This window comes from Tachypleus tridentatus, chromosome 7, assembly GCF_004210375.1.
Source record: "Tachypleus tridentatus isolate NWPU-2018 chromosome 7, ASM421037v1, whole genome shotgun sequence".
NCBI lineage: Eukaryota > Metazoa > Arthropoda > Merostomata > Xiphosura > Limulidae > Tachypleus > Tachypleus tridentatus.
Window position 1 is genome coordinate 63683120 of NC_134831.1, and position 14291 is coordinate 63697410.

The 14291-nt window shown below is 34.6% G+C and overlaps 1 protein-coding gene across 1 annotated transcript in view; it reads left to right on the plus strand.

Annotated features, from left to right (window-relative positions):
- Window positions 1-14291, plus strand: part of LOC143255829 (cGMP-dependent protein kinase 1-like) — a 112189-nt gene that overhangs the window by 96194 nt on the left and 1704 nt on the right. Inside the window, exons 12-17 of the mRNA XM_076512130.1 lie at window positions 1728-1867; window positions 2329-2418; window positions 6898-7039; window positions 10210-10373; window positions 11529-11714; window positions 13906-13972. Of these exons, the coding sequence (XP_076368245.1) occupies window positions 1728-1867; window positions 2329-2418; window positions 6898-7039; window positions 10210-10373; window positions 11529-11714; window positions 13906-13972 (789 nt within the window). The remainder of the gene's footprint in view (window positions 1-1727; window positions 1868-2328; window positions 2419-6897; window positions 7040-10209; window positions 10374-11528; window positions 11715-13905; window positions 13973-14291) is intronic.

The window sequence follows — 14291 nt, forward strand, 5'->3', positions numbered from 1 at the left end:
TAACATAAGTTTTTGGTAATTTTTTCACATTAATTTCAATAGCTTAAAAACTCACGTTCAATTGTATATAGAAAACATTTTGTTATGTGTCAGTTCTGTATTGTCTGACAGGAAATTACTCCATGGTGAGAAGATTGTCTGCTGCTGACTTATTGGGTCCAGCATGGCCAAGCGTGTTACGGCGTTCGACTCCCGGTCGCACCAAACATGCTCGCCCTTTCAACCGTGTGGACGCTATAATGTCATGGTCAATCCCACTATTCGTTGGTAAAAGAGTAGCCCAAGAGTTGGCGGTGGGTGGTGATGACTAGCTGCCTTTCCTCTAGTCTTCCACTGCTAAATTAGGGACGACTAGCGCAGATAGCTCTTGAGTAGCTTTGCGCGAAATTTAAAAAAACAAAACAAGTTGATTTATTTTAGGGCAAAGACACGTTAGGCTACGTGATGTGTCCACCGCGAAGCATCGAACACTGGATTTTAACATTGTAAATCCGTAAATTTACCGCTGCTCTGCCAGGGGATAGATGAAAAGCAAAATTTCTTCAGTAAATGTGTGCGCGCGCGTGAACATGATTTACGTGAACAATATTAATTCGAAGGTTACTGTGTATATATTGTTGTTTTTCTTTAAATGCCAGCCAAGATGATCTGGAAGTTTTGTTTATTAACTCTTCAATGTCTTTAGCCCCCCCAATGGTAAAGTGATATGTCTGTGGACTTAGAAAACTAGGAACCAATACCTGTGTTGGGCAGAGTACAGGTAGCTTATTGTGTAGCTTTGTGCTTAATTTCAAACAAATAAATAGTGTTTTGTGAGATGTGTACTAGACGTATCCCAATTGTTTGTCTCTAACAGATTATTTAAAAGATTATAACATTTAAAGCATCGTATGCTTTTTAATCTGAAACCGATGTCAAGCGACGGCATTTTAATTATTTTTAAAATATTTGTTTGTTGAAGCCTTAACTGTCAGAATTACTGGTGAATGAAAGCGCCATCGGGTTTTTTAAATTATATTTCTAAATTATTAATGCGACAATTTCCTTATGGACCCATAAATTTGTTGATTACAAGGATCCCGATAGTATATGCATCACACAAAAGAAAATTAAGCAGAAACGTGTGTGTGTGTACTCGTAGCAAAGCCACATCGGGCTATCTGCTGAGTCGACCGAGGGGAATCGAACCCCTGATTTAAGCGTTGTAAATCCGTAGATTTACCGCTCAACCAGCGGGGGACATTAAGCAGAAATACAATCAATATTGACCCCCCAGTGGCTTAGCGGTATGTCTGCGGACTTACAACGCTATAAACTACGTTTCGATACCCGTGGTGGGCAGAGCACAGATAGCCCAATTGAGTAGCTTTGTGCTTAATTCAAAACAATAACTATCAATATTGCCCTTAATTGCATTAATTACTGTTGAAATGTCCCGTGTATCTTACATATAAAATGAGTGATTCCACAATTTTCTCTTTAATTAGCCCTTAACCTGTCTATTATAACAGGAGCAAACATAAAATGACTCCCTGTGATACAGTACTTAGAAAACACCAGTATTGAAAATTATTGAAAAAATTGAGGGTTGAAACTATTTATGCAATCAGTGCCATCTGTTGACGATAATGACTAACGAAAAGACTCTAACAACTCACCTATGTATCTCATTTGTGACGTCCATTCACAATCATATTTAGCATCACCACGACCTTTTCATCTGGTAGGTGCAATACACGCTGGACAAGAGTATGACCTTTGCTCTCAAGTGCCTAAAAAAGTCCCACATCGTCGAAACTCAACAGCAGGAACACATTATCAGTGAAAAGTCAATCATGATGGGATGTCGACATCCATTTATTTGCAGGTATTCAACAAGATGTTTGTTACAAATGAATTGTCTTTGAATATTCTGTAATATATTTTTATTTAAAGCGTTTTTTTATTTGATGTAAAGCAAATACAATCTAAATTAGATGTTTTAACAGGTACCTTTTGAAATCGATAATTATAATCGATATATCGATGATATACAAGTGACGTGTATTAATTACTACGTTTAATATTTGCTAATACATTCTAATTTTGTTGGATAAATATTCCTTTATAAGGCTATGTAAGAATCAGAAAATATTCTGGAACTTAATGAACATGTCATTAACTTTATCTGAATAGAAGATTTAGTGCAACTTTATAATTCTGGGAATGTGCAACAAGATAATGTTTATGAAACAACAAAATACATATGTTGGTTAATATTAGCATGAAAGAATCTTGTTTGAAATAGCGTCGTTTTACACGCACTCTCTTTTACACGTAATTTTTTAGGTTATACACGACTTTTAAAGATAAAAAATACGTATACATGATGATGGAAGCATGTTTAGGAGGCGAAGTCTGGACTATACTTCGAGACAGGTAATAATATATTACATTTTTATCTTTTGTAATTCAGGAGTTCATTACGATTAAACTTTTCAAACATAACAAATAAAACTGTAAAACGAAAACCAACAGTTTTTATCTCACTTTTTTCGTTACTTCTTTTTATGGTAGTTTAAAAAAAAATAAACAACGACCAATAAACAATTTATTTAAAAAAAGAAGGTTTTTGGTTTTTGTTTTGGGAATTTCGCACAAAGCTACTCGAGGGCTATCTGTGCTAGCCGTCCCTAATTTAGCAGTGTAAGACTAGAGGGAAGGCAGCTAGTCATCACCACCCACCGCCAACTCTTGGGCTACTCTTTACCAACGAATAGTGGGATTGACCGTCACATTATACACCCCCACGGCTGGGAGGGCGAGCATGTTTAGCGCGACGCGGGCGCGAACCCGCGACCCTCGGATTACGAGTCGCACGCCTTACGCGCTAGGCCATGCCGGGCCAAAAAAAGAAGGAGCCGCCATGTTTTATGTGTTTTTAAACTAGGAGTTATAAGTTAAAACAAGAATAGGTTGATTTACGAAAAATATGAGATTTTATTGAGCCGTACAATAAACTAACGTCGTGAATCACGTTAAATTGTGATGAAAACACAATAAAGTTGTCGTGTTGCACAAAGCAACACAATGGGCTGTCTGTGCTCTGTCCACCACGGGTTTTAGCTTTGTAAGTCCGTAGACATATCGCTGTACCACGGAGGAAAGAGAAAAGTCAGTTTGTCCTTCAGGTTAACCTTTGTTAATACCCATACCAGCCGTTCTGAGATACAGAGTTACTTTGCGTATAGCTTGTAGAATATAAATTCAAAGAAATAATTTAATTAATGTTTGCTTATTTATCAATTATTTAAAACTTTCAAACGGTTCTATACAACGTGCTTACAAAGAGGATGTTCTGATTAAAGCCAAGCGTGTTAAGGCGTGCGACTCGTAATCTGAGGGTCGCGGTTCGCATCCCCATCGCGCCAAACATGCTCGCCCTTTCAGCCGTGGGGGCGTTATAATGTGACGGTCAATCCCACTATTCGTTGGTAAAAGAGTAGCCCAAGAGTTGGCGGTGGGTGGTGATGACTAGCTGCCTTCCCTCTAGTCTTACACTGCTAAATTAGGGACGGCTAGCACAGATAGCCCTCGAGTAGCTTTGTGCGAAATTCAAAAACAAACAAACAAACTGATTAAAGCGAAGCTTGTGAAGCACGAGAAAAAAATTATCATCAATAAACCAATCAGATAACAAGATTTCTTCACAAAAACAAATAAATGTTGAAGGACTATAATTTCATCTAGACCGCATGGTTGGACGAATTTGTGTTTATGTTGTTGAAGTACAGGTTTCATTAATTAATCTCTTTTTGAGATTTGTTCTCTCTTCGTAACAACAACAACAAATATATTTAATCCGAACAAAAAAAGTAAGTTTTATGTCATATCTAACTAATATTCCCATTTGGTACAGTGGTATGTCTGCGGACTTAAAACGTTAGGAATCGGGTTTCAATACCCGCAATGGGCAGAGCACATATAGCCCATTGATAGCTTTGTGCTCAACTACAAAAAAACAACAAACCGTCTAAATATCACTTGACACCACCTCTAAACACCCTATCCCTCCTTTTATGGTTCATGAGAATCCCTTTTCTATTGTACTTTTCTTTTTCAACAATAAATATATGTTGGGTAACAAATGTTACTGTCGTCTCTCTAGCGAGATTCGGTAGTTTGACTGCTAAAACTGAACGGTAACCAATGAGTTTCAGATCACTGTAAATGTTTACATAACAGGGCATGCTTTTACATCTGCGAAAAAATGTAGGATATGGCATGACCTAGCGGGTAAGGCCCGGTAGATAAGACACTCGGCTCGTAATCTGAGGGTCGCGAGTTCGAATCCCCGTCACACCAAAGACGCTCGCCCTTGCAGCCAAAGGGGCGTTACAGTGTGACACTATTCGTTTGTAAAAGAGTAGTCCAAGAATTGGCGGTGGGTGGTGATGAGCAGCTTCCTTACCTCTAGTCTTACATTGCAAAATTAGGAACGGCTAGCGCAGATAGCCCTCGTGTAGCGTTTCGCAAAATTCAAAACAAACAAACCTAACGGGTGAGAAGCTCAGTTCACAAGCCGAAGTCGCAAGTTTGAATCCCCATCTACCAAACATGCTTGTTTCCTGCGTTTGGGGAGAAAAAAAAATGTGTGTAAAAATATACCAACTAAAATATAATTCGATGGGATTAAGTTCGAAATGTAAGAGAGAAAATATAAAAGAAAGAGCCCCCCTTCAGTGGCTCAGCGGTATGTCTGCGGACTTACAACCCTATAAACCGGGTTTCGATACGCGTGGTGGGCAGAGCACAAATAGCCCATTGTGTAGCTTTGTGCTTAATTCAAAACAACGACATTAAAGAAAGTTTTATACTTTTCAGCAGTTTTTTATAGCAAAGCCCCAACGGATTATCTGCTGTGACCACCGAGTAATCAAACCCCTGATTTTAGCGTTGTAAATCCGAAGACTTACCGCTGTCCCAGCGGGGAACCTCAGCAGTACAACACTTGAATTAATGTTGAATATGACTACTATAATATTTTGTATACTTCTTCTTGACCATTCCTAGGTCTCCAAATCTCATCGCAGTCAGATTGTACAACGTGTGCTTAAAAGAAAAGATTGAAATAACCAATTCCAAAATAAAATGAAATGTACGCCTAGAATAACTTAACCAAACAGTTTAAAACATAAATATAACATCATCATGTAATTTCGGAGGGAGGTGTAACGGCGTTTTCTGTTTTAATTTTGTCAGTCTGAATTCTAAAATAGTTCTCATTAAGATCCTTGGTTGTGTACGATATCACGTAAATCAAACCACCCCTGAAGATAAAGACTTGCAGAGATAGCGTGAAAAAATGCTTTATTTCTTTAATTAACAAAAAAATATTGATAAATTATTTCGAAAGAGTGAAGTCATACAGAAGATCTAATCTGGTTCTCACCACAACAATCGTTGTTCATAAAAATTGATGTTATGAAAATATTGTTACTCATTATAATTATTTCAGACGAGTCTCCTAATTATTTTGTTACGTATTCTACGACTTTGGATTTCAAATAGGCGTAAATTTTGATTTTTATTAAGACGTTAATTAAATGTTAATATGTATTAAGTTTATGATATTTCCGAACAAGATATATACAGACGATTTTCTTTATTAACACAAATATATTTTAATATACAAATAACAAAACAGTTTATAATAACGGTTATTACAAATAATGATTTATGTACAAAAGTGTTACAAATTTACGAACATGCACTGAATCTTCTACGTGGCCACGAGGCGCAAATTACTTTTATGTTGATACACAAATACACGTCGCGGGAATACTAACTAACTTTATTATTCATACGTGAGTTTTTCTGACTACAGTATCTGATGTCCTCGTAGAAATCCTAACGTATCTGACGACAATACCTGATGTCCTAGTAGAAATACTAACGTACATAGTTAATTCACTGAAGTTTACGATGTTCGAAATCTGCAAACGTTCCTGGTCAAATTTCTGCAATTTTCCAATTAATAAGTGTTAATCGCAATTATACTTCCGATTGTATACTGATTGTAACGACCAAACAATATTCTATTACTATCTCTCAGCCTCTTGCGATGTGTGATTCTTTACTCATTAAGCGAGATTCTAGAAAGTTCAACAATATTCGAAATACACCAGTACTTTCGTAAACCATGCATTGTTTTTTCTAACTCTCAATAATTTTCTACAAATTTAGAGAAGAGGCGGGACTTGCACAATGCACATCCAACAATATACGTCACATACGTCAAACTGAAAAAAACGCAGATATTAAAATAAATGTATGACAGTAAATCCATTACAATATATATATATATATATATATATATATATCGTCCAGACTATTACTATGTCTTTTGTGTTTCAACCGGCCTAATGAGAACTTGATGTCGGGCGAAAGATGTCATCGGTACTGGATATGGTAGATTCGTGTGGGGAGTGACTTATAACGTATTTTCTTTTGCTTTCACCTGTGGGTTCTGAGAATTTATAAAGCAAACCTAAAAATCACCACAACCACAGGTAACTCTGATCAGAATATTCACCAGAAAAGAAAGATGACATCACTCTTTTATTTGATATATGAATAAAATCAAGTTGATAGTTGAAGGTTTAGGTATTCGAAAAACACGAAATGTCATGGTTTACTGAAACATATATTGAGGTCTAATGAAACTGACGTAAATATCCAAAATATTTTTAAAATATGATTTTTATCCCGGAAAATAAAACATGAAATATATTCGAGTTCACATGTACCTGACTTGTACTGAGGGTGATCAGTTTTTCAGCTTTCATGTCTGAAAATATGATAGTGTAAGTTTGAAATCCCTACGAGGTGTAATAATTTACCAATGTTTTCTCTTAGAGGAACTTTCGACGACGCTACGACCAGGTTTTACACCGCTTGTGTGGTCGAGGCAGTGAAATACCTCCATAGTAAACACATTCTCTACAGAGACCTAAAACCAGAAAACCTGCTTCTGGACTCCCACGGCTATGCGAAACTTGTAAGCAGGTGAACTTTTGATCTTATTCGCTTTATGGATTTCCAAAATTATTGTGTAAAACTAGTACTTAAAAGCACGTTTTTTGTACGTGTTTAATACATATTTCAAATCTAAAAGCAGTTCTATATATCTGAGTTTAGTTAATTAAATTGGAACGTAAGTTGGCCATAATTTTTAATAAACTCAAGTAACTCAAGCGGCATGTCACAAATAAGGTTTTGGTTTTTTTTACTTTTCTATATTTAAATTTTATTCTGTGATATAATCAACTGAAGCATAAGTTAATGGTATTCTTCCGGCCATTTTCTCTGAACATCTGTACAAGTTAATAATTGTTCTGTTGAATTTGTTGTTAGACTACATTTCAATTAACTTGTGTGCATCATTTTATAAAGTGTAAAACATTTTTATTGTATTATAAAACCTTTATTGTAATGTATCTCTAGAGTTAAACACGCGAGTAATGCTTACAGATTAAACTACTGCACTGAGAATATATTTTTTATAAAACCCATCCACGTTTAAAAATTGAATATGTTATAAATAATCACCAATAGGTATTAGATGTAAGCGTATGGACTCGCTGTATCGTGTATGGCAATCAGGTGATCCCAAAGGTAGACGCTAAAGATTCTATTTTATAAATAATAATTGAATTGAAGTAATTCTGTTATACCACACGTCGTCAACTATAATCTAAATTTATAAGTCGCATTAAAATATGCTAGACGCCATGATTTAACATAAATTATCATCAGCCGTCACGTTTGTTTTCTCCAAATAGGAGGAGTCATAAAAGCCAAAATATATTTATCCAGATTAGTTCGATTACTCTTTGTCTATTACGATTTTAGAAACAGAGCCGCAAAGGAGTCGTGAGTGGGGGTGGGGTGGGGAATGCTGTGAAACATTATAAGTGTAGTAAGTATTGGTATAATAAGCGTCAAGTAAAGACGTGGTGTGAGATCACCTAGCCTAAAGCCGAGTGCATAAGATTTATCGTGACCGCAAAAATATCGATTCAATTTTAAACTTAAATCACTTCCGAATTAGTCTATTTTCTATTATATCATAATGTTTTAAATAAAAAACAAACCTCTTTAATCAAGAAAGATTTTAATTAAGAAATCAATAAACACTTTTCTTTCGCTACCTGTGCACTTCATTTTGTACTTTCGGTACATAGACTAACAAGAATATTAGGCTATACTTTTGTTGGGCCCAATATGGCCAAGTGGTTTGGGGCGCTCGACTCGTAATTTGAGGGTCGCGGGCTCGAATTTCTGTAATATCAAATATGCTCGCCCTATCAGCCGTGGGGCGTTATAAAGTTACGGTCACTCCCACTATTCGATGGTAAAAGTGTAGCCCAAAAGTTGGCGGTGGATGTTAATGACTAGCTGCCTTTTCTTTAGTCTTACACTGATGAATTAGGGACGGCTAGCGCAAATAGCCCTCGTGTAGCTTTGCGCGAAATTCAAAACAAACAAATTATACTTTTGTTGCTAAGCAACATTACATGAAAGCCATTATGTTGCCGAAATGCGCTGCCTTTCCCATATACCAGAAGTTGGTGATCTAACTGATAGCCCGTATTCTATGAATACGACACGAATGAATTATCTTAATTTTGATTGGCTCACAAAGAAACTTACCGACGTTTGACTGTCTTGACTGCATTTGTTTCTGTCTCTTTGTTAGTCACGCTTGATTTTTCAAAGTTTATTTACTTCAATTATTGTTTGCACAAAGGGCTATCTATGCTCTGCCCACCAAGGGTATCAAAGCCCGGTTTCTAGTAGTACAAGTCCGCAGACATACCACTGTGCTACTGGGAGAGAACTATTTCAGTTAGGTATAAAATGTGAGGTTAGGTTATATATATATACCATGGGGTGTTAGTGGTAGTTTTGTCTCGTCACATTTGACGGGCTATACGCTAGTGTATAAAAAATCCTGATATACGATAAATCATCATCAGTTGTCTCAGTAAAAGTTACTACAAATTCTGCTACACCATGAAATAGCATTTTCAGTATCAGTGATATACACTAGAAATCTTGCTATATTGCAAATCACCATTAGTAGTATCAATGAAATATGCTCACGGTTCTGTTATATGATAAATCATCATCAGTTGTCTCAGTAGTATATGCCAGAAATCATATTCTGTGAAACGTCATAATTAATATTCTCTATAACATAAGCTAGAAGTCCTATTCTAACAAAATAACTGTTTATAGTTTTAGTAGTATATGCTAAAACTCATATTCTATGAAAACGCCATAATTAATATCCTCTGTAACATATGGTAGAAGTCCTAGTTTAACAAGAAATAATCGTCTGTAGTCTCAGTAGCATATGTTAAAAGACAATATAATACATGGATTACTCAGTTCAGAGTAAGCCACTCAACTACAGGGTTAATACAATCTAGGTGTTACAAGTTTCTTATACTGTGATTAGATTTTATTACGAATTGTGTCTGAAACTAAACAGTTTTAACTAACTTTGATAAAACTTTGTACATTTTGATAACTATTACAGTTTATATGCCTCTACCTAATCTTATTTTACTAGTTGTAATATCATAACAATTTGAATTTGTAATTTATGTTAAAGGTTTGAGTCTTTCAGAGTTTGTATAATTGTTATGTACACTAATATGTGTGCACATAATAAAAATAATTTCATTCGTACTTTTAAGTTCACTTGTGTTCTTGAATATATATAATGAGTCTCCATCAGTATGTCCAATAAATAAGTTCTCTGTAACAAGAATCACTATTTAAGTATTAGAACAACAGATACCAGATATTATGTTGTAACGTAAGTTATTATTAACATATTCCAAAAATATAAATTGTGTTACAATGTGAGTTATCATAAAAAATATACAGAGAGGATTTTACTAAAGTTATCAAAAATAATTCTCTGCAAGTAGATCGCAATAAAAAAGATAAAAGTTATCTTTATATTGTTGATAAAAGTACTAAGAGCAAATTTTAGTGACAAGAGTCGTTAATAGTAGATATTCTAAATATCCTAATATATAAAAAGTCAATGAATGATGCTAGAAGTTGTTGTTTTTCTGATAACTAAATAAATGTTGTTGTTTTTCTTCAATGAAAATAAAATATTTATTAACCTCTTAAAAATCACGTTTATAGGTTGACTTTGGTTTTTCGAAACTATTAAACAATGGACAAAAAACGTGGACTTTTTGTGGAACTCCAGAATACGTAGCTCCAGAAATTATACTAAACAAAGGTCATGACAAAGCTGTCGACTATTGGTCAATTGGAATTTTGATGTACGAACTCTTCACAGGAATGTGAGTGTTACATTTATTGAATATTTTATCATCACAAGAATGTAGTTGTAGTAAATTTAAAAAGTACGTAATTCAGGCGATAGAGGTATAGGTTTGTTTGTTTGGAAATTTCGCACAAAGCTGCTCGAGGGCTATCTGTGCTAGCCGTCCCTAATTTAGCAGTGTAAGACTAGAGGGAAGGCAGCTAGTCATCACACCACCCACCGCCAACTCTTGGGCTACTCTTTACCAACGAATAGTGGGATTGACCGTCACATTATACACCCCCACGGCTGGGAGGGCGAGCATGTTTAGCGCGACGCGGGCGCGAACCCGCGGATTACGAGTCGCACGCCTTACGCGCTAGGCCATGCCGGGCCAGAGGTATAGGAACAGTGATCATGTTTATTATGGAAAATCTATAACTTCTCGTATTATACGTGACTTGTATCTAGAGAGTACGATTAAAATTTATATTTGAAGAACTTTGTGAAAATTGATCGGTTTAGAATTGTCATTTATCTCCATCTGACTGCAATAAAGTTTGTTACAAAACATCTTAACTTCAGTACAGATACAAATTACCGGTGAAAATCTTCATTATTTCACTGTGATCTTTTATGTAACTTCAAAAATAAGTTTAACCTCTGAAAAAAAAAAGATATTGATAAATAAAGGAAAATCTGAAGTTTTAAGCGCTATTGAAATATACTTGAAGTATAGTATCATTTTAATTTTATGAAATGTGCTGTCACCAATTAAGTATGTGTTCAATAAGCCAGTTCTGTTGTCTTTTTTTTCGTGCCGGGCCCGGCATGGCCAAGTGTGTTAAGGCGTTCGACTCGTAATCAGAGAGTCGCGGGTTCGAATCCCGGTTGCACCAAACATGCTCGCCCTGTCAGCCGTGGGGGCGTTATAATGTGACAGTCAATCCCACTATTCGTTGGTAAAAGAGTAGCCCAAGAGTTGGCGGTGGGTGGTGATGACTAGCTGCCTTCCTCTAGTCTTACACTGCTAAACTAGGGACAGCTAGCGCAGATAGCACTCGAGTAGCTTTACGCGAAATTCAAGAATTAGCATTTTTTTTGTGCCTTACCGACGTTTTTCAAGTTTACCTCCATTTTATTGAAACTGACTAAACTACAATTATAACAATACTATCAATTTATTCTACAGGCCACCATTTACTGCATCAGACCCAATGAAAACATACAATATTATTCTAAAGGGTATCGATATGATCGATTTTCCGAGAAATATCAGTCGCAATGCCCAATCCCTTATTAAGCGGCTATGTCGGGAGAATCCAACTGAACGGCTTGGATACCAGAAAGGTGGTATCTCTGATATTAAAAAACACAAGTAAGTAATAAATATTATGAAAATAAATGTTGTAATGAATTATTTTATGTGTGGTTTCGTTAACGTAGATGTTTTCAATAGTTCACTTTCCCCTCCCTCGATGTTAGAAATACGGATACAACTGAAAGAGTGGTACTATAATATCCTTCTAGTTTCGAAACCACACTAAAATTGATATATATTTAACAGTGTTGTTTGGTGTGTTATAAAAATCAAACATACCTTATATTAAACGTGAGATCTTAAACTACTCGGTCGAGATCCTAACCCTTAACTCGTACAACATTAGTCAAGTCAAATTTGTGTGTTAACTTCAGTATGCTTATTATCTGACAAATGTATCATTAATCTTGTGTAAGAACCGAGTTGTAAGCTCACTAAATGCCTTTTTATAACTAACTATTTCACATAAATGTGTTATTAATAGCCATGTTTGATAGTTTAAGTCAATCTTAGACGGGCGTTTTTGAATAATTTTGTAACTGCACCCTTAATTTCAAGATTTGCTGCAAATATGTTCGTACCAAACATTCAGCTAATATTTTATAACAGCATACAGATTTGTAATGTTGGTTTAACGATTTGTGCTAAATACCTTGTTGGTGCCATACAAGAATAAAAACGTAAGTAATCATATATATAAATCCCGATTCAATATTTTCAATAACCCGATCACAAAAAACAAGACGTACCTTAGAATAAAGGGCACTAAAAAGGTCTGTTTATCATACCTAGCGCCTTCTAAAAGTACGTGTATTAACGTAACTTAATAATAAAAAATACATTTATTTTCCCTGTCACTTACTTTGACTGCGGAACCACGATGTCTGTCCTAGCGTTCGTCTGCTTCTCATTTGAAAAGTTGCGCACGCAGATAAAGTTCAACATTCAGTTTTGATAATGACTGGAGAACAGGCATAAGAAACGTTGCTACCGAATTTTATTTTTCATACAGGCTATTCTACAGTAAACTGTCAGTGACCAGACACACTATTATTCACATTTCAAAATGTAACATAATTTAAAAAATAAAAATGTAGATTTACTGTATTTTGTTGTGTGGCGTTTAGAAAAACTAAAATGCTCAACAGTTTCTATTCGCGGTACAAGTAGCTAAGAACTTTGGCTCTGAATGAAACCTAAAGTGCAAAAGTTAATCATTTCACAGACCATGAAATAATTTAAACCGATAGATTAACTTAAAACCTTCCCATCACTGGGGACGGGTACTTGTATTAAAGATACTGAAGAGTTGCGTTACCTTTGAAATGTTGCTTTACTTGTTTCTTAATATTTAGTTAAATTATTCTTAAACAAATTTGTTTCGCACCTCTCCATTTCCACCAAACCCTCTTTTTTATACCGAAAATTACTATTCAACCATCGTAATCATTTTGTATAGCATTACGTTTATCAATAAACAAATTGCAATAACAACGTTACTCAAAAGTAAATTAACTTTTATACTTTAGACTCATTTACAATTCAACCCCGAAAGAAAAAAAAAAAGAAGAAATGTGTAATTTTGAAAAGACATTCGTGATAATTAGAAAAATCGTAGCATTAAAAATTAGATAAATCACAAATAGAGAAAACTGTTTTTTGGAGTACTTTTAAAGACACACATTTCATTTTATTCGGATTAGTTTAAGACAACGTCGTTAAATTAATTAATTTATTGAGCGTAATTTAGTAAACTTTATTACAGTACTTCAACATGTAAGGAAAATAAAAGTAAGTAGGAATAATGTAAAACAACCAATATTTTAAATCAGTGTTGATTTACAACATCATGCACTGAAATTATTTTAAATTTTATATAAATTAAGCAACTAATTTTATCTAGCTTATGAATTCAACATTTCTCTTTTGTTGTTGGGTTTGTTTTGCTTTAAACATGAAAAATTGTAAAAGGAAAAGAAATATAGGTCCGTTATAATTAAAAAGACCCAACCAATTTTTCCAGAACTTTAAAGCTTTTGTTCTTATTAATTACAGTCATGACGTCATTAAGAGCTATTTTCTTATATTTTTTTTTATTTATGAATTAAGGTTTGGTTTTTGGTAATTATTTTAAACTTAGTCACATGGCATTTTAACCATATTAAAAGAAATAGAAAACAAAGTGAAAGCTATTTTGCCAAGTTTTGGTACTTATTTCATTTATTAAAATAATAATAACAACCTACAGATGGTTCCAGGGATTTGATTGGGATGGCCTTTTGGCAAGGACGTTATTGCCACCGATACTGCCAAAGGTTTGTGTTTTTTTTCGATTGGAATACTGGGTATATATTTTTAATTTATCGTTTTTATATAAAATATTTAGATTGTTTTTATGCCTCTAATTGAATAAAATTATTGATGGTTTCTGCTATGATATTTACATCACTGAAAACATTCTTTATATTTTTGAAGAAGTTTTGAAAAATATGGTAAGTGTGAGAAAAACCTATTTTAGTTTCAAACGACATTGCACAAAAACCCCGGATGTGACTTTTCACATTTTGATATTAAATGTTATTTGTTATAATATTTTAAAGAAGTTAAATATACTTGAATATGTAGTTTAGTTTC